Here is a 24,943-nt window from a genome sequence, read left to right as displayed (position 1 = left end):
AGGCCGCGGACGCATTCTGCAGGGGAAAAACGGAAGAGAGAAAAAAAAGAAGTCCTTCCTTTTGCGGGGCCCGACGGCCTCGCCGTTTCCTGGGGGTGACCCCTGGTCCCAGCCCTGCGTGCCAGAGGGAGCATCCCAGGCAGGCAGCAGCCGGCGAGCTCAAGAGAGCAAGGCTCAGCAATGCTGGAGGAGATTCCCGGGAGGGGGTGAAGGGGCGCACTGCCAGGCCGGGCGGGCGGGAAGCGGCGCCTCCGGGCCCGGCCGCGGGGCTCTCCAGCGGCGGCAGAGCACCGCCGCCCCCTCGCTGCGCTGCTGCCCCGCCCGGCGCCGGGTCCGCCCCCCGCGCCCCGCAATCTGCTCCTCCGGCTTCCCTTGACGTCAGAGCGGGCCGCACATGACCGCGGCGCCCAATCAGGCGCGCCCCGGAGGAGCTGCTGCCGCTCCTGCCAGCCTCTCTCGCAGCCGCGCCGCCGCCGCTTCTCCCGTCCCAACCAGCTGCGGAGGAGGAGGCGGGAGGGGAAGCCCCCCTCCGCACGCGCGCGCCCCCCTCCCCCGGGTCCACCCACCACCACCACCGCGCGCAGCCCTCCTCCTCCTCCTCCTCGTACACGCATCCACACCCATCCAGACGTGCGCGCGGCGTCTCGTGGAAGGAAGGGAGGAAGCCGCCCGCCGACGACGCTGCTGCCGCCTGGCCCCAGTTTCCTGCCCGCTGCCTGGGCTCGCAGCAGGGAGGCGCCCCCCACCTCTTCCTCCTCCTCCTGCTGCTGCCTCTTCTCGCCTGCCTTTTGTCTCCCGCTTCCTGGGTCTGCTGCTGCCGACGACGCCGCCCTCGCCAACACGGGTTGGGTCCGCTGAGCCGCCGCCGCCGCCGCCGCCCCAAGGACCCAGCCGGGGAGGGGGGGGGGGACCCTTTCGACGGCTCTGCCCCGCGAGGAGGACCACCCAGGGGCGCCCCCAGCCAGCAGCCGCGGGAGTCTCCCCCCCCCAAGCGCGATCCGGATTGTCTTCGACTTCGCTTTCGGGCTGCAGCAGCAGCAGCAGCGGCCGAGAGCTCCCCTCCCCGCTCGGGGGTCCGCCTGGGCCGGGCGGGCGCCCCCCTCCCCTCCCCTCCCTTTGTCCAGCGCCCTCCCCCGGCCCTGCATGTGCGTCGTGCCGCCTCCTGCCTTTCCGAGATCCTCCCGAGGCGGTCGGGGACGAGCAGGGCAGAGCCCGCGGGAGGAAGAGGAGGAGGAGGCGGCGGCAGCAGCGAGGGGCGTCCCCGGCCGGCGATGGATTTCAGCGGCAGCTGCGGCGGGGGGAGCGACCCCCGGCAGATCGAGGAGAGCAAGCCCTTGCTGGACGACCTGTCTGCGGCGGGGGGCGGCGGCGGCGGCGCGCGGGTGGGGGCCACCCTGTGCAGGAGGGGCACCCACTGCAACGGCATGAGGTACAAACTGCTGCAGGAGGGGGACATCCAGGTCTGTGTCATCAGGCACCCCCGGACCTTTCTGAGCAAGATCCTCACCTCCAAGTTTCTGAGGCGGTGGGAGCCTCACCACCTGACCCTGGCGGACAACAGCCTGGCCTCGGCAACCGTAAGTCCTAGGCGAGCTGCTCTATGGCTCTCCTCTCACACCCCCTCCCCACCCCCCGAGATCAGGATCCCCACACCCCCGACCTCTTCCTGGGGCCCGCAAAGGGGGAGAGAGCTGTGTCTTCCCCGAGCCCCGTTCAGACGTTGCGTGGTACGTGCCCACAGGTGTCTCTGCACATGTCCAGGGGTGACTGTGCATGTGTGTCCCTGTTGCAAGTGATGGGGGGGGGGTAATAGGTCCGTGCACACGCAGAGTGCAGAAGATAAGGGAAGCGTTCTGTTGTGCATGCGTGGGACATAATGTGCAAATGACTGTACATGCATGCGGATTTGTGCACAGATGTGCTCTGAGAGCGGCCCAAAGAGGGGTTTCTTTCGGCTGTGAATGTGTGGACTTTTGTTTCCTCGGTGGAGCAAAGGTGATCCCTCCTCTTCCTCCTCTTGGGAAAGAAGGAAAAGATCTGAGCGTATTTCTAGACCTACCCAGCCGTTGCAGTGTACGTGCATACAGGTGTCGATGCACATGTGCTTGTTTTTTGTGCGAATGACTGTACGTGCATTCGTCTTCCTGACCCTGAAACTGGGTACAGGCCCTGGCAAAAGCAGGGTGCAGATAAGGGTTCCCTTGTGCATGCGTTGAACCTAATGTGTGCATGGTTGTACATGTGTCCGGGTTGGTACACAGATTGAGCATAAATGTGAATAGGGCTTCTCTCGGATTCCAGTGCGTGGACTTTGCTCTCTCTGTATATCATAAACCAGCCGTCTTGTCAAATGAAATGTCAGCAGCCTCCTGCTCATTAGAAATGTCCACCCACTGTGAACGAAAACGATCACAGGTTAAGCTGCTTTTTTAGAGAAATACAGGCAGACAACTTGGGAAACGGCTCTCATTTCTAGTGCTGTTTGGCCATGTCTCTGTGAAGGAGTTGTGAATGTGTGAACTTAACCCCCAAACGCTGATTGTGTATTTGTGTGCAAAAATCCACATAGACCTGTAGGATCGATCATTTTACCTACTTACAGCAACATGGAGACAACATGTAGCTGTGGTCTCAATCTCAGGCCAACTTTTTTTTATTTTTAAATCTTCTTCAGCCAGTTGAGGTATTGGATAGAATTGGAAGCAAACCTCGTTGGATTATTGTTAGGACTTTTCTTTTAAAGCCAATGGACACTTATTTATTAATGAAAGCGACGAGGTCACAGTAGCATCTGTTGACTGGGCACCTTTGAAACATTTCCTCATGTACCAGTTACTAAAATGTATGCTTTAAGTGGCTTTTTTAAAAAAAACTTCCTTTTTGAGATAAGCGGATATATTCTGTGAAATTAAAAAAAAGGGAGGGGGGAATGGTGGTGGGAGGAGATAAAAATTTACAAATGATACCTGATATTTCAAAACTGGGAAGGAGCTTTGGATGGATTGACAGGACCTTTGTAATGTTGACGTGAGTTGCTTTTGACCATGAGTAGAAAAACTGATTTGGGTCTTGATTGGGCTCTGATTGGTAATGGGGAAGGGTGTATAATCTGATCGGACATTGGCTATCAAATAGGAAAACTGTGTTCACCATCTTGAGTCCCACCATGGTTTTCAATGAGGATTAGTCAGGAAATTGAATTATGAAGGAGCCTTTAGACCCCACCTCCACCCTCATAAAGCGTACCTAGCACCCACTAAACATTTTCCTGTGTTTCAATTGTTCAACTCAGTTGAGATGAACAGAGGAAGATGCAATCGGAACCAGCTCCATCAGTTCAGTGGACAAGAACCTGCCCAGCTGAGGTTCCCAGGGGCCGGGGCCTCAATATTTTGCTGATCTGATATGTTGTACCTGTTCACGATTGCATCGTGTCTTGCAGGTTGTGTTTTATGGCAGACAGTAGTCTGTAACAGGGATTCCTACATGTTGCTGACTACAACTCCCATCATCTCCAGCTGCAGTGGACTTTCTTTGGGGGTGATGGGAGCTGTTGTCGTCATCATCTGGGAATCCCTCTTACGGGGCATGTTGGCAGATACCAATCAGTGGCTTCAGCCTTTACAAGTCTACTTGCAACCCAAACATGCAACATGAAACCCACTCGGACAGCTGAATCCTGTGTATGTTTACTGAGAAGGAAGCCCCACTGGATTCAGTACGGCTTTCTCCCAAGTAAGTGTGCGTAGGATTGGAGCCTCCATTTTTCTCTTACTGTTCTTTCCTTTACTATGCCTATTTCATCTGTTTGTCCTCTCCCTTTCTTGCACCCCATCCTTCCATTTCTTCCTCCTTCTCCAGAAGGTGGTTATGCCTCGTCCTACGTCAGGTAGCTACTCATCCGCAGTTTATGACTCCACCGATTGAAGACCAGTCTTAAATGGCAAACTGAAGTTTCATACAATGTTCTATGCCAATAAAATAGTAGCAACCTTTGGCATGTTTACAGTGGGGAAATGCTTGACTATCAAGCAAGAAGTTGCCGGTTTGAATCCCCGCTGGTACACCTATATTGGGCAGCAGCGATATAGGAAGGTGCTGAAAGGCATCATCTCATACTGCGCGGGAGGAGGCAATGGTAAACCCCTCCTGTATTCTACCAAAGGCAACCACAGGGCTCTGTGGTTGCCAGGAGTCGACACCGACTCAACGGCACACTTTACTTTACTAGAACTGCAAGTGTGGTGACTTCATTTTGGATGTGGTGTCGGTGCTCGGTTTCTGCCCTCCCCACCCGCCCTCTCTCCCTCCCCGCCTGTGTTTTGCATGTTTGTATGATCTGTGCAACCCCAAGCCCAGCGGCCCTGACCCAGAAAGATGGATCTTTCTCCATGGTTTGCATGAAGGACTTCTCTTGGGTCAGTGGGGTGGTACACATTTGGGTGTGTTTAAGTTGGGAGTGTGTAATGACTCGTGTGCATGTACATGGTGTCCTGTTCTCGGGGGCATAGCAAGGTTGGCGTGGGCCCTGGGGCAAGAAGTGAAGAGGGGCTCTGGGACCCCTGCCTTCTTTTTCTCCCCTGCGCCAGGTCTTTGCTGCAGAAGGAACTACTGTATTTTATGGACTATAAGACTCACTTTCCCCCCCGAAAAATATCCGCCAAAATTCAGGTGCGTCTTATATGTTTTAACAGTTTAATATGTTAAAACTCTGAAAAGCTGGATTAAAATTAAGGTGCGTCTTATAGTCAGTAGCGTCTTACAGTCCGTAAAATACGTTATATGAACGTGTTGGAAAGCAAAACATGATGGAGATGCCTTTTCTCGTGCTCCTCTGCCAGGGGTTCTCAGGTTTCCAGATGTTGCTGGCCTATTTCAGACCTTCCTTCCTTCTGAAGGCCTACAGCCATTTGTTCATTGTGCCCAGGGATTATGGGAGTCACGGTCACATCATCATCCTGGGACCCAAGTTTGAGAACCCCTCTTATATCTATGCAAATAACATCCCACACTCAGGGAGGGGAGAACTAAGAGAGGGCTGTTCCCAGCTGGTGGGCCCCCGTCCCTCATGGGCCCAGGGTCGTTTGTGTCTCCTCCTCAACCACCCCGCTCCCCCCTGGTCCTGTTATAGCTACACCCCTGCCTGTTCTCATGGCAGCCTTTTTGCAAAGTGTGTCTAGAGATGGACCAGGAATAAGATATTTCTTGAATGTCTTCCTTGGTTTATGTTCACCCATGCAAAGCTCTTGTGCATAGTGTTGTGTCACTGACAGCCATTTTGTTGAGCTGTGCCACTGGGGCAATCAAACACACATCAGGCATCTCAAGAATATTTATTTATTTTATTTTTTACATTTTCTATCCCGCTCTTCCTCCAAGGAGTCCAGAGCGGTGTACTACATCCTTGAGTTTCTCTTTCACAACAACCCTGTGAAGTAGGTTAGGCTGAGAGAGAAGTGACTGGCCCAGAGTCACCCAGCAAGTTTCATGGCTGAATGGGGATTTGAACTCGGGTCTCCCCAGTCCTAGTCCAGCACTCTAGCCACTACACCACGCTGGCTCTTGTGGGGTCAAGGCCAGGCTGAAGCAGCCATACCCAAACTCTGGCCGGAGATGGGCATTCTCTAGTTGCACCAGGCCTGGCCAATCCAGAGATCTCCTATTACCTGTTAATCATGGGATGCAATGTTGCATGCGCTTTTCACACCTTGGAGAGGGCAGACTATGGGGAGGTAAGTTTCTGGTGGAGGAGAGCTGGTCTTGTGGTAGCAAGCATGACTTGTCCCCTTAGCTAAGCAGGGTCCGCCCTGGTTACAAATGAATGGGAGACGTGATGTGTGAGCACTGTAAGATGTTCCCCTCAGGGGATGGAGCCATTCTGGAAAGAGCATCTAGGTTCCAAGTTCCCTCCTGGCAGCATCTCCAAGACAGGGCTGAGAAAGACTCCTGCTTGCAACCTTGGAGAAGCCGCTGCCCGCTGCCAGTCTGTGAAGACAATACTGAGCTAGGTGGACCTATGGTCTGACTCAGTATATGGCAGCTTCCTATGTTCCTATGGTGTGGCTTGGGGAGTATTCAGTATTCCTCAGCAATGCTTCGCCTTTAAAACAGCGCTGTATTGGGGAAGTTCTAGATTGAAATGTTGTGCCACCATGGATAATTGGAGCATGTCCCAGCTTTCACCCTGAGGTTCCTCGTCTGAATTCTGGAATTCCTGACATTGTGGCGAGGGAGTGACGTGATGCATCTTCCAAAAGCCGTAGGCTGAACATACAGTTCTTAAACTGTGTCTTTTCCCGTTTGGATGGAGAGATGATGATGGCCCCCAGCTTGGGTTGCTTTGAAAGGGGCACAGCCCCTTCTTGGGAAGACAGGTCTATCAGTGGCCACTAATCCTGATGTCTCTAGGCCAACTCTAGGCTCAGAGGCAGGATGTGTCTGAATGCCAGTTGCAGGGGAGTCACAGCAGGAGAGACGGGGCCTGCTTTCATATCCTGGTTGTGGGCTTTCCAGAAGCATCTGGTGGGCTACTGCGGGAAACAGGATGCTGGACTAGATAGGCCTTGGGGCTGCTTTTAAGAAACAGCTGATTTGAGGAAGCAGCTAAGCAAAAGAAGCAAGCATTTTAACTTGTGGTAACCCGAGGAAGCTTGTATAAATCAAAATGAATAGGTGAAATGTCTGCTGTTAATAGGAAGGAACAGGTTGTTGCTTGACGCAGGAGCAAATGCAGAAATGATTTGGAAGTACGTTGGAAGACTTTGATCTTTGTTTCATACACTAGAGCAACAGGCTCTCTACAGAGTTCGGAACATGTCTTGTAGACCACGTTATTTGGGAAAGTTTTGAATTTGAGTTCCAAAGAGCTATTATTTTCTTTAAGAGGACGCCAAATGTATCTTTGTCGAATATAATTTAAATGTTATGGAATTATCTGATATTGGTTGGGAGAAATTGGATTTGAAGACCTCTCTCGTAATTAATGTATGGAACATAATGCTTTGGGATGTTGTGGTGTACACTGCCATCGAGAGCTTTAGGGGAAAGGATTAGATGGCCCTAGCCACGGAAGTAGCCACAGATAGTAGGCTACTTAGCAGTAGAGAGAGAGAGGGTTGGGGTTTGTACCAATGTTCATAAGAACATAAAGACAGCCCTGCTGGATCAGGCCCAAGAAGGCCCATCTAGTCCTGCATCTTGTTTCGCACAGTGGCCCACTAGAAGTTGCTGGAAGCCTACAGGCAAGAGTTGAGGGCATGCCCTCTCTCCTGCTGTTACTCCCCTGCAACTGGTACTCAGAGGCATCCTGCCTTTGAGGCTGGAGGTGGCCTGTAGCCGTTGATAGACCTCTCCTCCATGAAGTTATCCAAACCCCTCTTAGAGATATCCAGGTTGTTGGCTGTCACCACATCTTGTGGCAGAGAATTCCACATGTTGATTATGCACTGTGTGAAAAAGTGCCTCAGTTTGCTGGTCCTAAATTTCCTGGCAGTCAATTTCATGGGATGACCCCTGGTTCTAGTGTTAGGTGAGAGAGAGAAGAATTTATCTCTTTCCACTTTCTCCACACCATGCATGATTTTATAGACCTCTATCATGTCACCCCACAGTCGTCTTTTTTCTAAACTAAACAGCCCCAGGTGTTGTAGCCTTGCCTCATAAGGAAGGTGCTCTAGGCCCTTGATCATCTTGGTTGCTATCTTTTGCACCTTTTCCAGGTCTACAATGTCCTTTTTTTAGATGTTCCTTCTAAGGCATGTGTTCACAAGTCTTTTGATGTTCGCTCAGTTAATTTTAGATCCCACTCAGGTTGAATCAGGAAGGCCCCACTCTGAATGCACGTGCACACACACACTGCCTTGATTCGGTTGCCTAGAACAAAATTTATTCTGCACGCAGATTAAAAAAAATCAGAGGGACCACTGGGGTGCATAGCTGTCCCAGGCTTGACTGGGGAGGATTGCTGGTCTTGCAGGAGGAAGGATGGATTGTTACCTTTGCTAAGCAGGGTCTGCTCTGGTTTGCATTTGAATGGGGGCCTACATGTGAGCACTGTTTCTTTGTAAGGTCCCCTTCGGGGATGGGGCCGTAGCTCAGTGGTGGAGCATCTGCTTTGCATGCAGAAGGTCCCAGGTTCAGTCTCTGGCGGCAGACCAATGATTTGACTCGGCACGGAACCGGAGACTGCCAGTTCGAAGTGGAGATCGCAACATGTGCACACACACGCACCGGCACTTCCGGTCCACGATGCACCGGGGTGACGAGGTACGCTGTCGCCCTGTGGTACCAGTTTTGAACGCAGCGCCGGCGGGGAAAACTCAGCGGGGGTGGCGTAAGAGCACCCTCCCCGGTCCTTAAAGCTATCCCCCCCCCACACCTTGGAACCCATGGATTTTTGAGCCAGTTCGGAGGTCTGTAAAAGGGCCTCCGAACCGGTTCCGTGCACATCCCTACCCATGACCTTATGACCGTTAGTGAGTTGGTGAGTCGCTCTGATGATTCTTCTGCTCTGATGATTCACAAGGTTTCTTATAACTCCATGATCACTACTCACAGTTCTCTTTTTGGGTTGTTAATCTGACAAAACTAACTGAAACCTGCTGTGCTAGTTAATCTGTCTGTGTTTCCCCTGGTTGCTCTCTTTCCGAGGGCCACATCTTTGGTTCCTCTCATTTTCATTTCATAGAGCAAGTCAAGTCAATATAGGTTATTACATGTTACCGGTCCTCTCGACTTCTGCCGATGGGTGCTTTATTTAAATAATGTCAGTTTTATTTGAATGATGTCAATTCTTAAAATTTAAATAATAAATTAAACGAGTAGTTTCCTTGTTTTAAGATGTAATTTCCTTGTTTTAATATTGTAAACTGCTTTGGGGTGCCTTTGTCAAAGCAGAAATGCTGTATAAAAATGCTGTAACTAAAAAAATGCATAAAGAAAGAATTTGCCCTCTGTAGATCTGCTGGTTTTAAAGTTTTCATTTTTTTAAAAAAATGTGTGTATGCACCTCAGTTTTAGCTGAAGTTTTGAAAGTTGTCATGTAGCATGAGCTTAGGTATGTTTACTCAGAAGTAAATTGCTCTGAGATCAACGAAACTTGCTCCCAGGCAATATTACAGCCTTCCAATACTCCTAGGCACTCGTCTTGAGCCACATCTGAATCCTGATCCTCCATATGTTTTTTATTTAATGCATTTATATATCACCCATAACAGAAGTCTCTAGGTGGTTCACAATCAAATATAACATAATAAAATTTCAAAACAAACATTTAACACACCCACCCACCCCAATTTAAAATAATAAATCAATAAAAATTCAAGTAAAGACTGGGGTGAACAGGTGTGTCTTCAGTACATAGTTGACGTGGAAGTTCTTCGTGCCGAGCTAAGTACAATTTATTGATAGCTATTAGAGCTGTACAATTACCTCTGAAGTCCACACAGTTCTCAAGAATGCCATGGAATCAACTAGATACACTTTAGTTTTAGCCTCTTGTTCTCTATCATGATGTAAGCACCTGCTTCTTCTAAATCTGTTTCTCTGTGGTCTTTTAAATTGCTGTTAAAAGTGACAATTCTTTGTCTTTCTCAAAAGACAGATTTCGCATGAATATATGTCTATGTAGATTGGTCCTCAGATTCTCTTTCGCGGTACATCGGGAATGAAGTTGCATACAGATCGCGAGATTTTGTGCGCTCGAGTTGGTGTCAACTCCTGGTGACCACAGAGGCATGTGGTTGTCTTTGGTAGAATACAGGAGGGGTTGACCATTGCCATCTCCCACGCAATATGACATGATGCCTTTCAGCACCTTCTGTATTGCTGCTGCCTGATATAGGTGTTTCCCATAGTCTGGGAAACATACCAGCGGGGATTCGAACCGGCAACCTCTTGCTCACTAAGCAAGTCATTTCCCCGCCTTGCCATCATGGTCACTTTATTTTGCCACATATATTTGGAGTCAGTGTGTTCTCCCTAATTTTTTTCATCTGTGTGCAGAATGAGTTTTGTTCTGGGCAGCAGTATCAAGGCAGTGTGTGTGCACACCTGCATTCAGAGTAGGGCCTTCCTGATTCAACCTGAGCAGGACCTAAAATGAACTGAGCAGACGTCCAAAAACATGTTAGTACGCACACATGCGCACGCCTTGGAGGGAACACAGTTTGGGATGTGTGTGTAGCCTCGCAGATCTATACAGTTTAGAAAGCAAAACGAGCGGGCACAGCCCACAAGGACCTTGCAGTTTAAAGGAACCCTTGCAAACTCTCTTTTTGAACCTCACTTTGGGTGCCTGGGCTGGTGGGTGACAGGAATAGCGTTCTGCAGACCTACACTTTTTTCATAACCATGTTCATTTTGTACTAGTGAGCAGGCACAAATGTGTATGTGTTGCTCCCTGCTGTCCCAGTAGAACAATTTAATATTTACAAACATTTCTTGGCTTGATAACTGCTTGCTCAGGGACATAGTGAAATGTTTCCCTCTGGGCCAAATGAAGTTTTAGAAAGCAAACACAATGGCAGTCTAAATATGTAGGCATTGGTTTCTGAAACCTGCTAGCTGCACTCTCTGCAAATGCCCCAAACAAGGGACTAAAATACAACAGAATCTGCCTCTCTTCCTTCAGGTATTCATAGCTGTTCTGGTAGCAAACGTGAGTTGTCCGCTTTGCTAAGAAGGGTCTGCCTTGGTTTGTATTTGAATGGGAGACTACGTGTGAGCACCGTAAGATACTTCCCTTAGAGAATGGGGCCGTAACTTGGAGTAGAATGCCTGCCTGCTTGCATGCAGAAGGTTCCAAGTTCCCTCCCTGTCATCTCCAGATAGGGCTGGGAGAGACCTGCCTGTAACCTTGGACATTTGGTGCTTTTGTTAATATTTATTTTTCTGGGTTTCCTCCCCCTCTCTTTGCACTTAACCAGAAGAGTAGTATGCTATTAAGTTTTGAAATTTATTTTGGAAACCTGATCTTTCAGGGTGAGTGTAACCCCATCCAGAACAGGTAGATCCAAACCATCTCTCTGGTACCGACTCCTCTGTACTGGATCTTTGTCTTATTCAGATACAACTTCAGTTTGTTATCCCTCATGCAGCCCATTACTGCCTCGCCTCCAGGCAGGCATTTAGGGAAGTTATGCCATTTCCTGAGGAGGTCGATATGGAGAAATAGAGTTGGGTGTCGTAGGCATATTGATAATACTCTGCACCAAATCTCCTGATGATCTCTCCCAGTGGTTTCACATAGATGTTAAAGAGCCTTGTGGAACTCGATACTTTAGTTCTCACTTTGCGGAGCAGCAGTCTCCAAGCATCAACATCTGGAATCTACCAGAGAGGTAGGAGCAGAACCACTGTAAAACAGTGCCACCCAATCCCACCTCCCTTGATATGGTCCAGAAGGATACCATGGTCGATGGTATTGAAAGCTGCCAAGGGATCCAAACGGATCAGCAGAATCACACTCCCTCTGTCGATAGCCAGTTGGAGATCATCCAACAGGCCAACCAAGGCAGTCTCCACCACATAGCCCGCTCAAAAGCCAGTTTGAAATGGGTCTAGATCATCAGCATCATCCAAAACTGCCTGGAGCTGAGAGGCCACCACCCGCTCAGTCAGCTTGCTATGAACTCCTGAGCTACTCCCGACAACCTGGTCCCAAAATGAGTATTGAAGTCCTTGTACCACCAACAACCTGGGCAACTCCAGTGTCCACTCCACACCTGGCTCCATCAGCTCAGTTAGGGATTCTGTTGGGCAGCGGGGTGATCAGTACACCAACAAAAGTCCCAGTCTATCCTTGGTCCCCAGGCTTAGGAACACACACTCAATTCAAGATTGAATGAATCTTGGCTTTAAAATACACTGTTTTATTCTGCCTCTCTCCCACCCAATAGCAACCACGTGGCTTCTAGTTGGATGATACCACATTCGCCATGGTTTGTAGGGAGGTCTCGGTTCTTAGTATCTTGCAAAGAAATGGATAAGGCTCCCTCAATCGGTTAGGTAATGATGTTCACCCTGTGAGGAGAATTTGTTTCTTACTGAAATGTGGTTAACTCGATCGATTGATTGTACTGACTGTGTGTTGTTTTGAACTGTAATTGCTGTATTGGGTCACGTACCTTAATAAAGATCTGTCTTATCTCAGGGTTTCTTAACCAGTCTGTGTAGACAATACAGAGCTAGATGGACCAATGGTCTGACTCGGTATATGGCAGCTCCCTAGGATCTTAAGTCATGCGCATCTACGCCAACCTCCTGGGAAAGATCGAAAGGGTGCAAGTATATTTTTCCTCGCACGAATCTGGTCGACTCTGCACCTCTGATTGCTAAGGACAGGACGTGATTGTTGTTATGCAATGAAGTTACCCATTAATTTCCCCCAAGGAAGTGCTAAGTGGACATTGATGCATTGTTCATAGTTTCATTTCTGCAGTGGTGGAAGGCCATGGTGGTGGGGGATAAATGAAAATTTGGAGTAATTGGTGCTAGCAGAATGTTCCCGGACTGTCTCTCTGGGTTGAATTCCAGAGTGGGAGCTGTGTTCTTTCGTGCCTTGAAAACTAGCAGATTTATTGTGGCACTCGTTTGGGAGGACTTCAGCTGACGTCATCAGTTGTGGATCCAGCACTGTGTCGACAAGGGAATTGATAATCGCTCAGAATGGACATTGCATCCATTTCTGTTGAACCATTTTTGCTCCTCTGAAGTCGAGCAAAAATGTGGCGTGGGCCACTGGAATTCTAAGGGCCGTATGTGCTTTATTTAGCAGTGGAAACGCCACCCACATTCAAGGCACAGGTGTTCCTTGAAGAACAGGGGTTTTAAATGGGGGCCTCACAACTTTAGCCCCCGCAGCTGCTTTTGGACTACAACTCCCATCATCCCCAGCCGCGGTGGCTTGTAGTTGGGGACGATAGGAGTTGTATGTCAGCATCGGCAGGAGGGCCAAAGTTGAGCAGGGCTAAATGAATCCTAAGAATATAGGAATGGTCCTTGCTGGATCAGGCCCTGGGGTTTGTCTGATCATAGGAACATAGGAAGCTGCCATATACTGAGTCAGACCATTGGTCCATCTAGCTCAGTATTGTCTACACAGACTGGCAGCAGTTTCTCCAAGGTTGCAGGCAGGAGTCTCTCTCGTCTCAGCCCTATCTTGGAGAAGCCAAGGAGGGAACTTGGAACCTTCTGCTCTTCCCAGAGCGGCTCCATCCCCTAAGGGGAGTATCTTGCAGTGCTCACACTTCTAGTCTCCCATTCAAATTCAACCAGGGCAGACCCTGCTTAGCTAAGCGGACAAGTCATGCTTGCTACCACAAGACCAGCTGTCCTCTTATTTACTTACTTACTTATATTTATATCCTGCTCTTCCTCCGAGGCGCTCAGAGTGGTGTACATGGTTATGTTTCTCCTCACAACAACCCTGTGAGGTAGGTTAGGCTGAGAGATACATGTCTGGCCCAGAGGCACCCAGTGAGTTTCATGGTTTAATGGGGATTTGAACTCTAATCTCTACTGAGTCAGACCATTTAGTCCATCTCGCTCCCTATTGACTACTCCAGGGCTATACCACTTTCAGCCCTCCAGCTGAGGTTGGACTATAACTCCCATCTTCCCTAGCTTCAGTGGCCAGTAGTTGAGGATTATGGGATTCGTCATTCAACAGCAACTGGAGGGTGTGTAGAGTATTCAGCTCTCCTCGTCCATATTAAGGTCCTACACAGGAGGTACTTAACAATTCTGAGGGTTTCAAACCTTAATTCTGCAAAGAAGAAAACATGTGGGCCCAGCAACTTAATTGTAACGATGATTGGTGTACCAGTTGCCACAGAAACATAGGGAGCTGCCTTATACTGAGTCAGACCCTTGGTCCATCTAGCTCAGGATTGTCTGCACGGACTGGCAGCGGCTTTTCCAAGGTTTCAGGCAGGAGTATCTCCCAGGCTTATCTGGAGATGCTGCCAGGGATTGAACCCGGGTCCTTCTGCCTGCAAGCCGATGCTCCACCACTGAGCCCAGCCCTGTCCCCATGCCTTGTGTGTCTAGGATGGAAGAAGCAGAGATCGCACTTCGCCTCCTAGGGTTTGACCTCCGGGACAGTGAGCTCATTTCTTTACTCTGTGGGTAAGCAAAGCAGCCAGAGAGGGAATATGAGCTCATCTCATCCACGATCTAGTGCCCCTGGCAGATCTGTTATTAGAAAACACACCATGTTTTTCTAGCAACTTAACCATGCTAATCCGAGGAGTTGGGTGCCTCTTGTTGGGCTTGTGGGTTTGGGCTGTGATGATGAAAAGGAGTTGTGGGGGGAAAGCTCACAACTGACCCAGAAAGGCAACTAACCAAGAACACTGGTCTCAAGATAGCTCAGGTTTGCCCTTGACTTGTGCCTGTTTGCCACTTGGAAATCGCCTAAGCCAACAGAAATGTGTTCACAAAAGGCCATTGTGGTTGGGGATGATGGGAGTTGTAGTCCAACAGCATCTGGGGACCCAGGTTTGAGAACCCGTCCCCTAAGCCAACCCCATGCCACAATGAAATAGCCTCTTCTGATCCACCGATGCCAAGCCTTGACAATTCTTCTTTGGATTTAGGAGCCAGGGCCAAAATTTTGGAGCCAGACAATGGATGTTTGACGAAATTACTGCACTTAGTGATGGACATGGGGGAAAAGGTAAATGGGCTCCTCTTTGAATCATTAGACTAATTACAGTGAGTTCTGCTTCTGCTTTGTATTTTGCGTCTGAACTAGCAGCACTTCCACACTCCAAATTCCATTTACTGCAAATTCTAGTAAAAGAAAAGTTGTACTGTCGAATCGGTGTCGACTCCTGGCAACCACAGAGCCCTGTGGTTTTCTTGGCAGAATACAGGAGTGGTTTACCATTGCATTTTCCCGTGCAGTATGAGAGGATGCCTTTCAGCACCTTCCTATATCTAAACTCCAGAATATGGCGTTTCCCCATATTCTGGGAAACACACCAGCGGGGATTCGAAGCAACAGCCTCCTGCTCTCTAGGCAGGTTGCTTCCCCACTGCACCATTAGGTGGCTGTGCAAATTCTTCTAGACACCACATCAAATCCCATACACCGCAGCCCAAAACAAAGCGATTCAAATTGAAATGGCCATCTATAGCTAGAGTCCTTCTTAGGAGCATCCTTAGAGCCACAGTTCCATGTGTTAGTTCCGTGGCACGGCGGCCCCATTTAAAAGCCCGTCCTGTGCAAGCGATCCCATGGAATGAACCCATGAGAACGGAGTTCTAGTTCCATGGTACTGCGGTAACATAGAAAAGACACTATTATGTCCTTTTCATGGGATTCTGAAAACAGTTTGAGGCTCTCCTGCTTCTTGGAATGTCAACGCAGGGGCGGAGAGCTTGTCTTGTAGTGAAGTTGTGCCGTCGAGTCGGTGTCGACTCGTGGCGACCACAGAGCCCTGTAGTTTTTCTTTGGTAGAATACAGGAGGGGTTGACCATTGCCGCCTCCCGCGCAGTGTGAGAGGATGCCTTTCAGCATCTTCCTGTAACGCTGCTGCCCGATAGTGGTGTTTCCCATCGTCTGGGAAACATCCCAGTGGGGATTTGAACCGGCAACCTCTTGCTCCCCAGGCAAGATATTTCCCCACTGCACCATTAGGTGGTAGCAAGCATTTATTGTCTCCTTTGCTAAACAAGGTCTACATTGGTTTGCATGTGGATGTGAGCACTCTACGATCTTCTTAAGGGATGGGACCATAGCTCAGTGGGAAAGCATGTGGATGCTTGCATGTCCAAGGTCCCAGTTTCAGTCTCTGGCAGCAACTCCAGGTAGGGCTGGGAGAGCCCTCTCTGAAATCTTGGAGAGCTGCTGCCAGTCAGTGTAGAGTCCAGGACTGCTCAACTGTGGCCCTCCGGCAGATGTTGGCCTACAATTCCCATAATCCCTGGCTATTGGCCACTGTAGCTGGGGATTATGGGAGCTGTAGTTCAGAAACAGCTGAGGGGCCTAAGTTGAGCAGGCCTGGTAGAGTAGACCAGGGTTTCTTAACCTTGGGCCCCCAGATGTTGTTGGATTACAACTCCCATCACCCCCAGATCTGGCCTTTGTGGCTGAGGATGATGGGAGTTGTAGTCCAAAAACATCTGGGGGCTCAAGGTTAGGAAACCCGGGAGTAGACAATACTGAGCTAGATGGACCAAAGTGCTGAATCTGTACAAGGCAGCTTCCTATGTTCCATTCTTAACTCTCTGGTTACTTTCCTTTTTAAAAAATAAGTTGTGTGTGTTTTTTTTAGCTTGGTTTAGGAGAGCAGTACTTGTAAGTGGGATGGTCCAACATCTGGAGGGTTAAGAAGAGGGTGAGTGTGTGTGTGTGTGTGTGTGAACTCTTTCCCCAAGACAGCCTCGCAATTTTGAGCTCGCAGGGCTAGCAGGGGCCCTTGGTGACTTCAGCTGGCTCAAATACTCAGTTGGCGAAAGAGGACCCCTCGCATAACCCGGCGAGCCAGGAATTGTTTCCTGAAAATGAGACCCTGTATGAGGCACAGAGCCGGCAGCTCGCGGCTCATGTGGCGATCCAGAAGGGTATCGGGTTCACTGGCGGTGGCTGCCATCCGCCCGCTGCATGCCTGCAGGTGCTGGGCGGCTGCTGCTGCTGCTGGCGTGGTGGACACCCGCAGTGCAGATGGACTCCTGGTTTCATCATCATGCTAGTTGAGGAGGGGTGTGTGTGCCGGGGGCGGGGGCGGCGCAGTTCCTTCACCTTAGGGACACAGGAAGCTGCCTTTATACCGAGTCAGACCCTTGGTCTGTCTCGCTCAGTATTGTCTACCCAGACTGGCAGCGGCCTCTCCAAGCTTGGAGGCAGGAGTCTCTCCCAGCCCTGTCTTGGAGTTGCTGCCAGGGAGGGAATCTGGGACCTTCATGTTCTTCCCAGAGCGGCCCCACCCTTTAAGGGGAATATTCTGCAGTGTGCTCACGCATGTAGTCTCCCATTCAAATGCAAACCAGGGTGGACCCTGCTTAGCAAAGAGGGCAGTTCATGCTTGCTTCCACAAGACCAGCTCTCTTTCCTGCCCCTTTCTGTGAGGAGTGCTGGCGTGCCCAAGTAACGTATGAACCTGGGCAATATTAGGGTCATGCCGGCACGATGCTCTTTGAGATGCCAGGTGAAGACCTTTTTACTCGCCCAGGCTTAAAAATTCTCTTCTTAAAATGCTCTTGTCTTTTTTTTAATATGTATTGCAGCTTTTTGTTTTGTTTTGTTTTTTAGTTTAGTTTAGTTTAGTTTAGTTTTTATTTTGTTTTCTTTGTGTTTGATGCGTGTTTAAGTGTAGATTTCATTTTACTGTCCAGAGAGCTGCCCAGAGAACAATTTGTAAGGTTGAGAAGGAGAGCTGATTTTGTGGTAGCGAGCACAAATTCTCCCCTTTGCTAAGCAGGGCCTGCCTTAGTTTGCATTGGGATGGGTGACTGCTTGTGAGCACTGTAAGATATCCCTTTAGGGGATGGGGCCCGTAGCTCAGTGGAAGAGTGCCTGCATGCTGTCTGAAACCTCAAACAGCTGCCAGTCCGGGTAGACAGCTCTGAGCTAGTTGGAGCAAGGGTCTGACTCAGTATGTGGCAGCTTTCCTGTGTTGAGGGCTGGAGTTACTACCAAGTAACGTAGTCTGGATGTCAGCTAGTACTTAGAATGGGGCTGTACCCTTTGGCCGGCCTTCAGCAGTTAGACCACAATTCCCATAATTCCTGACGTCTGGCCGCTGGGGCTGATGGGAGCTGTAGTCCAGCAACAGCTGGAAGGCTGAAGTTGTACAGCCCTGCACTGCAATAAGAGTTTCTCCTGTGGAAAAATAGTGGGAGATGTGCATGAGTCCTGGCGAAATGCTGCCCAGTGTGGCCTCTAACAGGGAATCCCAGATGTTTTTGACTACAACTCCCATAATTCCCCGCCAAAGGCCACTGCCGCTGGGGATGCTGGGAGTTGTAGTCAACAACATCTGGAATTCCGTGTTAGAGGGAAGGCTGCCTAGGCCTCAACTCTGTTATAATTGGGGGACTCTGCTCTTTCTCCCCCGAGGTGTGTAGTGGTGTGAATCAACATATATAGACTACTTCTGTGTTTCAGAAACCTGTGAAAATCCATCTGAAATTTTTTTTTAACCATCTTCGTTTTCATTCTTTGTCTGTTCCAGTAAGTTTTTAATCTGTAAATCTGATTAAATGATTTACTGGGTAGCTGTTTAACTAAATTTTATCAGTTTTTGTGTCGTCTTATCTGCTTTGTTGTGCTTGTGAGCCTCCCCAAGCAGATTCGTACTGGAGGGGCGGGGAATCACTATTTAAAATGAATGAATAAAACAGCAGAGGCGTTGAAAAATCAGATAACGCCAGGTGATGCACAGCCAAAAGAAGAGGAGGAGGAGGAGCATCTGTGGCTGGGTTTGGTTCTTGGGGCCAAATGTAAGTTTGAAGGGTCTTGTACATGCACTTGGACGCCCCGGTAAATGGCACTTCTCCTAAGAAAATAGGTCGCTGCTGCTCATGTCTGTTGTGTTTATATGGCAAGAAGACATTTGTAAGTTTGAAGAGAGTTGGTGGTGGTTCTCTTTGATGATTCACCAGCGAAATATTGGCTTTGAATTTCATTCCCTCCAGATTATGAAATCGAAACTGGTTGGTTTGCTTCATGGGCCTTTCCTGGCATCTCTCTCTCCTGCAAAATTCTTCTCATGCTTCTGCAAAACGTTGGTGGTGGGGGGGGGGGGCACAAATCGAGATGAGAGATTATCTCGATTGAGAAATCGAGATCTTTCACACAGGGAAACCTGCTCTTTAAAGCAGGGGTTCTCAAATGTGGATCCCTGCATCTTCTTGGACTACAACTCCCAATGTCCCTGAAGCCCATTGTGGCTGGGGATGATGGGAGTTGTAGTCCCACATCTGAGGATATACATTTGAGATGCCTTGCCTTACTGTATTCCTCTAGGAATTAGGGTTTGTAAAGTCTGGAGTACTAGCACATGGCACGGAATATACAATAGGCAATGCCAGAAGGAAGTGGAGGGTAGAGATGAGACACTGTGTGCCTTTACTGAATATAAAGGAAGGAAATGTGGAGTAATTTTCCAAGGGGGTGGTTTAGTTTTGTTGTTGCTCTGCAAAAAAAAAAAAAAAAAAGATGATTTCAAACTGCTCTAAATGAATGCACTCAAGCTAGTCCCACAGATTTAAGGGAGAGGAGAGCTGGTCTTGTGGTAGCAAGCATGACTTGTCCCCTTAGCTAAGCAGGGTCTGCCCTGGCTGCATATGAAAGGGAGACTAGAAGTGTGAGCACTGGAAGATATTCCTCTTACGGGATGGAGCTGCTCTGGGAAGAGCAGAAGGTTCCGAGTTCCATCGGCAGCATCTCCAAGATAGGGCTGAGACGAGAGAGACTCCTGTCTGCAACCTTGGAGAAGCTGCTGCCAGTCTGTGAAGACAACACTGAGCTAGATGGACCAGTGGTCACCCTGATTCAGTATATGGCAGCTTCCTATGTTCCTATGACAGGTTTGAGGTGTGTGTGTGTGTTGGGGTGTGTGTGGTTTGTCAGGCATTTTTGACCAAATATTCCACCAATTGGTTTGGTAGAAAAACAATTGGGTCATTTAGACTAGAGCACTTCCTGCGGATAAGCTTAGTAGCTGCTCCGTTGTTTCTCCCTAGAAATGCTATGTTGATTTTTTAATACATTTTCTTTTCTTTGTAGGAGAAATTAATTTTCCTGTTTAATTCGGGGGTTCTTAGCCTTGAGTCCCCAGATCTTGGAGTAGAGCGCCATCACCCCAGCCACAATCACCGTTCCCTCTAAGGCGTGCACACGTGCACATGCTCACAAGTTTTTGGATGTCTGCTCAGTTCATTTTAGATCTCGCTCAGGTTCAGTCAGGAAGGCCCCATTCTGAATGCACATGTGCACACACTGCCTTGATACTGCTGCCCAGAACAAAACTCATTCTGCACAGAGATGAAAAAAGGCCACCGAGGAAGATGGAAGTCATAGCTGTTGTGACTGGTTTAACTGATTAAGTACTTGCCTTTTAAACAACCTATATTTGCATAAATTTGCATCTTAGTACCTCGACGTTGATAAGTTAAACCAAGTGCAAGAGGTTTAATTAGAAAAAATTAGGCTGCCTTGAGCAGTAGTGTACTGGAGAAGTGGGGTAACGGTGTTCTCTCTAATTTTCCCCATCTGTGTGTGGAATGAGTTTTGTTCTGGGTGGGAGTATCAAGGCAGTGTGTTCACACATGCAATCGGTGTGGGGCTTTCCTGATTCAACCTGAGCGGGATCTAAAATTAAGGGAGTGAACATCAAAAAACGTGTGAGCACATGGGCATGCCTTAGAGGGAACACTGCGGGGCATAAATATTTTAAATGAATAAAATAAAAACCACCAGACCATTTATTATTATTATTATTATTATTATTATTATTATTATTATTATTATTAATTCGATTTCTATACCGCCCTTCCAAAAATGGCTCAGGGCGGTGTGCACAGAGAAATAACAAATAAATAAGATGGCTCCCTGTCCCCAAAGGGCTCACAGTCTAAAAAGAAACATAAGACAGACACCAGCAACAGTCACTGGAGGTCCTGTGCTGGGGGTGGATAGGGCCAGTGACTCTCCCCCCGCTAAATAAAAGAGAATCGCCACATTAAAAGGTGCCTCTTTGCCAAGTTAAAAAATGCTGGAACGTGTCGTCTTGAAAGGGAGACAGGCATTCTTGGTTGAAAACCTCAAGTCCAAGAGTGGGCAAATCGACCCCCTGGCTGTTGCTGAATGACAACTCTCATCAGCCCCAGCCGCAATGGTGGCCGGGGATGATGGAAGTTGTCGTTCAACAGGAGCTGGTGGGTGAAGCTTACCTACCCCTGGAAGCCACTTGAACTATTAGCGAGAAACGTTGCTTACTCACCATGCTCTTTGTTGACCATGCTGCCATTAACAGGCACAGAGCAGGTGGCTTTTATCCCCTTGGTCAGTTGGCGACCCTATATATCAATCATGGTTTTACCAAAGTCCCCAATTTAGAAAACTTGGAAGAAAATCTAGCGATATTTATTGTTCCGTTCCTTATTCCAATAACACTCCAGAAACTCACCAAATAAACGTTTGCACCCTTAGCACCACAGACTGAAATTGACCCCACTGATTGAGCCGCCGGATTTTTCGGTGATGAATCCACCAATGAAGCCTGAACCCCTATTTGATTTTTAACATTATTAATCCATATTAGTTTCCCACTGCACAGAGTGGTTTTCAGTTTTACTGATGCAAAGAGAGCATGCAAGGTAGTTAATCCTCCAGGTTGCACTCTCTCCAGCAATCACAGTTCCGCCCATCACTGCTGCATTAGGTCAGGAGCTGCCAAAAACAAATGTACCCCTTCAGTGGCGCAGTTGGAAATGCTTGACTAACAAGCAGAAGGCTGCCGGTTCGAATCCCCGCTGGTATGTTTCCCAGACTATGGGAAACACCTATATTGGGCAGCAGTGATATAGGAAGGTGCAATGGTAAACTCCTCCTTTATTCTACCAAAGAAAAACACACTGGGCACTGTGGTCGCCAGGAGTTGAAATCGACTTGACGGCACAGTTTACCTTTACCCCTTCTGTCGCAAGCCTTTAGCTCAGGTACCCCATAGAGATTTTTAGTGTGTATACTTGTACATACCCACTAAACTATATGTGAGCACTGTAAGATCTTCCCCTTAGGGGATGGGGCTGCTCTGGGAAGAGCATCTGCATGCTTGCGTGCAGAAGGTTCCAAGTTCCCTCCCTGGCAGCATCTCCAATATAGGGCTGATAGAGACTCCTGCTTTGTAACCTTGGAGAAGCCGCTGCCAGTCTGTGTAGACAATACTGAGTGAGACGGACCAAGGGTCTGACTCGGTATATGGCAGCTTCCTGTGTTGCTATGTTAAGTTACAGGTAATGTGGCCCATTAATTTCAGTAAGACTGCTTATGAATAACTGAATATGGGTGTAAGTCAAGTAGCCCTTCTCATAATGGCAACATTTAAGAGTGAGTATGTGTGTACTTATAAACACAGATGTAAGTGTACAGTTAGGAAGACAGGCAAGAAACATAGGAAGCTGTCTTATACTGAGTCAGACAATTGGTCCATCTAGCTTATTATTGTCTACCCAGACTGGCAGCGGCTTCTCCAAGCTTGCAGGCAGGAATCTCTCTCAGCCCTATCTTGGAGATGCTGCCAGGGAGGGAACTTGGAGCCTAGATGCTCTTCCCAGAGCCGCTCCATCCACTAAGGGGAATATCTTCCAGTGCTCACACTTCTAGTCTCCCTTTTATATGCAACTAGGGCAGACCCTGCTTAGCTAAGGGGACAAGTCATGCTTGCTACCACAAGACCAGCTCTCCTCCCCTGAGGAGACTATTTCAATCACTGGCTCACATCTGCTCTAAGTTACCCATAAGCAGTCTTTTTGAAATCAATTGGACAAGTTTTAATTGTCCCCTTGACGCCAATGGGAGTATTCAGTGCTGATTTTCTGAAACCTGTCAGTCAGGTTGAGGGGAGGGGTCCCGCTGAGCTTCAGCATGTAGCCAGCCAATCGGGAGCAGACGAGGAGGGTCTTCATCCTCCTTCCTCCACTTCTGCAGCAGACACATCGCTGAGGATGTATCGGCTTCAGCAGTCCTCAGACGGGGAACAATTAGTGTGGCTGCCATGTGGGGAGGCAGGAGGCCTCTGAGCATCCCCAGGAGCCCTTGAAATACCCCTAGGGGTCCTGGTACCCCTTGTTGGGAATCCCTGAATTAGATGTTATCACTAGCTATCCCAGCTTCTTCTCTTCGCTTGTATTATTTCCTTATTCCCGCAGACATGAGAAGGGGGAGAACATCCCTGCAGCTGCCACAAAACCTTGCTGTTAAGGCGCGGATACGCCTCCGATTAGGTCTGTTGTGTGAATCTGTGTGGTATTGTCTCCTAATAGCTCACTCCGGAAATGCACCTGGGTCCCGATGATTTATAGCCTGCCGAGAATAAGTCAGAAACAAGTTTACACTGCTTGACCTTTTCAACAGCTTCCTTTTAGAGAGTAAAGACTGGGCAGGAACTGGAGCATCTTTTGTGAAGCGCGGTGGTAGGGCACGTGCTTTGTGCCTATAGAGACTTGCATTTACTTGAATCCCATAATAGGTGTGTCTCTCCGCCCCCTCCCCGGTTCTTTGACGTTAGAAATGTGGGGGGATGGCACCTCTTAAATTCAGGGCTTTGTTCCTTTTGGGTAAATGCAGCTATAACCTGGGTTCAGCCTCTGCTTTTTAAAGGGGGTTGTCTTAAATTCAGGGTCATCTCCTGTTTGGGGGAATGCGGGTAGAGGGTCCGGTTCCTGGCATCCCCAATGCAAGCTTGAGAGCTGGTTTGGTTTCTCATGGGCATCACTGTGAGAGATCATGTGTCGTTTCTCTGACTCAGTTGAACGCACCTCTCTTGATTCTCATTGTTGCTTGGAATGTTTAAGCATCAGAAGTACATAGGAACATGGAAAGCTGCCATATACTGAGTCAGACCCTTGGTCTATCCAGCTCCGTATTGTCTACATGGACTGGCCGTGGCTTCTCCAAGGTTGCAGGCAGGAGTCTCTCCCAGCCCTCTCTTGGAGATGCTGCCCAAATGGGACCTTCTGCATGCGAAGCAGATGATCTGAGCGACAGCCCCATCCCCCCAAAAGGAGACGGACAAAGCTGCCTTCTACCAATTCACATTATTGGCCCATCTAGCTCAGTATTGTCTCTACCAGGGCTGCCCAGCTTCGGCCCTCCTGCAGATATTGGCCGACAACTTCCATACTCCTTAGTTATTGGCCACTGTGGCTTGGAATCATGGGAGTTGTAGTCCAAAAGAAGCTGGCGGGCCTAAGTTGAGCAGGCCTGGTCTACACTGACCAGTAGCGGCTCTCCATTGTTGCAGGTAGGAATGTCTCGCAGCTCTGCCTCATAGGAACCCCGGACCTTCCGAGGCATCTTCAGAGGCCTCCCTAGGCCCCTTCCAACGAGCTATGACCTCATCCCCTAAGATTCCCCCTCATAGCGCTCACATTGAGTCACCCATCAAAATGCAAACCAAGCCAGACCCTGCTTAGCAAAGGGGAGCATTCATGCTAGCTACCACAAGACCATCTCCACTCTGGAGGTACCCTAAAGGGCTACTGCATTTCAGCTGGAGTACTCTACTAAGCCACCTAATGGCACAGTGGGGAAGTAATTTGTCTAGTGAGCCAGAGGTTGCTGGTTCGAATCTCCACTGATATGTTTCGCAGACTGTGGGAAGCACCTGTATCGGGCACTGTATCGGGCAGCAGCGATATAGGAAGATGCTGAAAGGCATCATCTCATACTGTGCAGGAGATGCCAACGGAAACCCCTCCTGTATTCTACCAAAAAACCCCCACATAGCCCTGTGGTTGCCAGGAGTTGACACCGATTCAACGGCACAACTTTACTTTGCCACGACGATGACGACGAATATCTATATATCGCTCTTCAACGAAAGTTCTCAAAGTTGTATATGTAGAAAAATAAATAATACATAAATAAGATGGTTCCCTGTCCCCAAAGGCGCTCACAATCTAAAATCATCTAAATCCTAAATCGGGAGTAATTTAGTCTGGATGTGAGCCTCTGATGTGAACATAATTTGTAAGTGTGCATATACAGATCTGTATGAATGTACTCTGTACATTCATTGAGCATAACACGTGAGTTGCTCCGAGCTGTGCATTTAAAGTAATCTGTAAAACACAAGAGCGCAAGGCAAACCTTACAGAGCCTTTTGGGTCAAATTTTAGACCACGATTGATTGCCTCTGTATGGGCTTGCATCTCCGGGTGATTATTTACCGGGGTAGGCAAAGTTAGCTTTGCAGCTGTTGTTCTGCC

The 24,943-nt window shown here is 48.8% G+C and overlaps 1 protein-coding gene across 2 annotated transcripts in view; it reads left to right on the top strand.

Moving 5' to 3' along the window:
- Positions 1-379: 379 nt before the first annotated feature.
- CMIP (c-Maf inducing protein) overlaps positions 380-24,943 on the top strand; it is a 181,251-nt gene continuing 156,687 nt past the window's right edge. The window contains exon 1 of one of the 2 annotated variants that reach the window (XM_053271156.1): positions 380-1,429. In XM_053271156.1, the coding sequence (XP_053127131.1) occupies positions 395-1,429 (1,035 nt within the window). In that variant the 5' untranslated portion in view covers positions 380-394. Of the gene's footprint in view, positions 1,578-24,943 lie in introns of both variants that reach the window. The other variant, XM_053271157.1, reaches the window with a different exon arrangement.

Source organism: Hemicordylus capensis, chromosome 9, assembly GCF_027244095.1.
Source record: "Hemicordylus capensis ecotype Gifberg chromosome 9, rHemCap1.1.pri, whole genome shotgun sequence".
In the NCBI taxonomy this organism is placed as follows: Eukaryota; Metazoa; Chordata; class Lepidosauria; order Squamata; family Cordylidae; genus Hemicordylus; species Hemicordylus capensis.
This window is presented reverse-complemented; position numbering and strand designations above follow the sequence as displayed.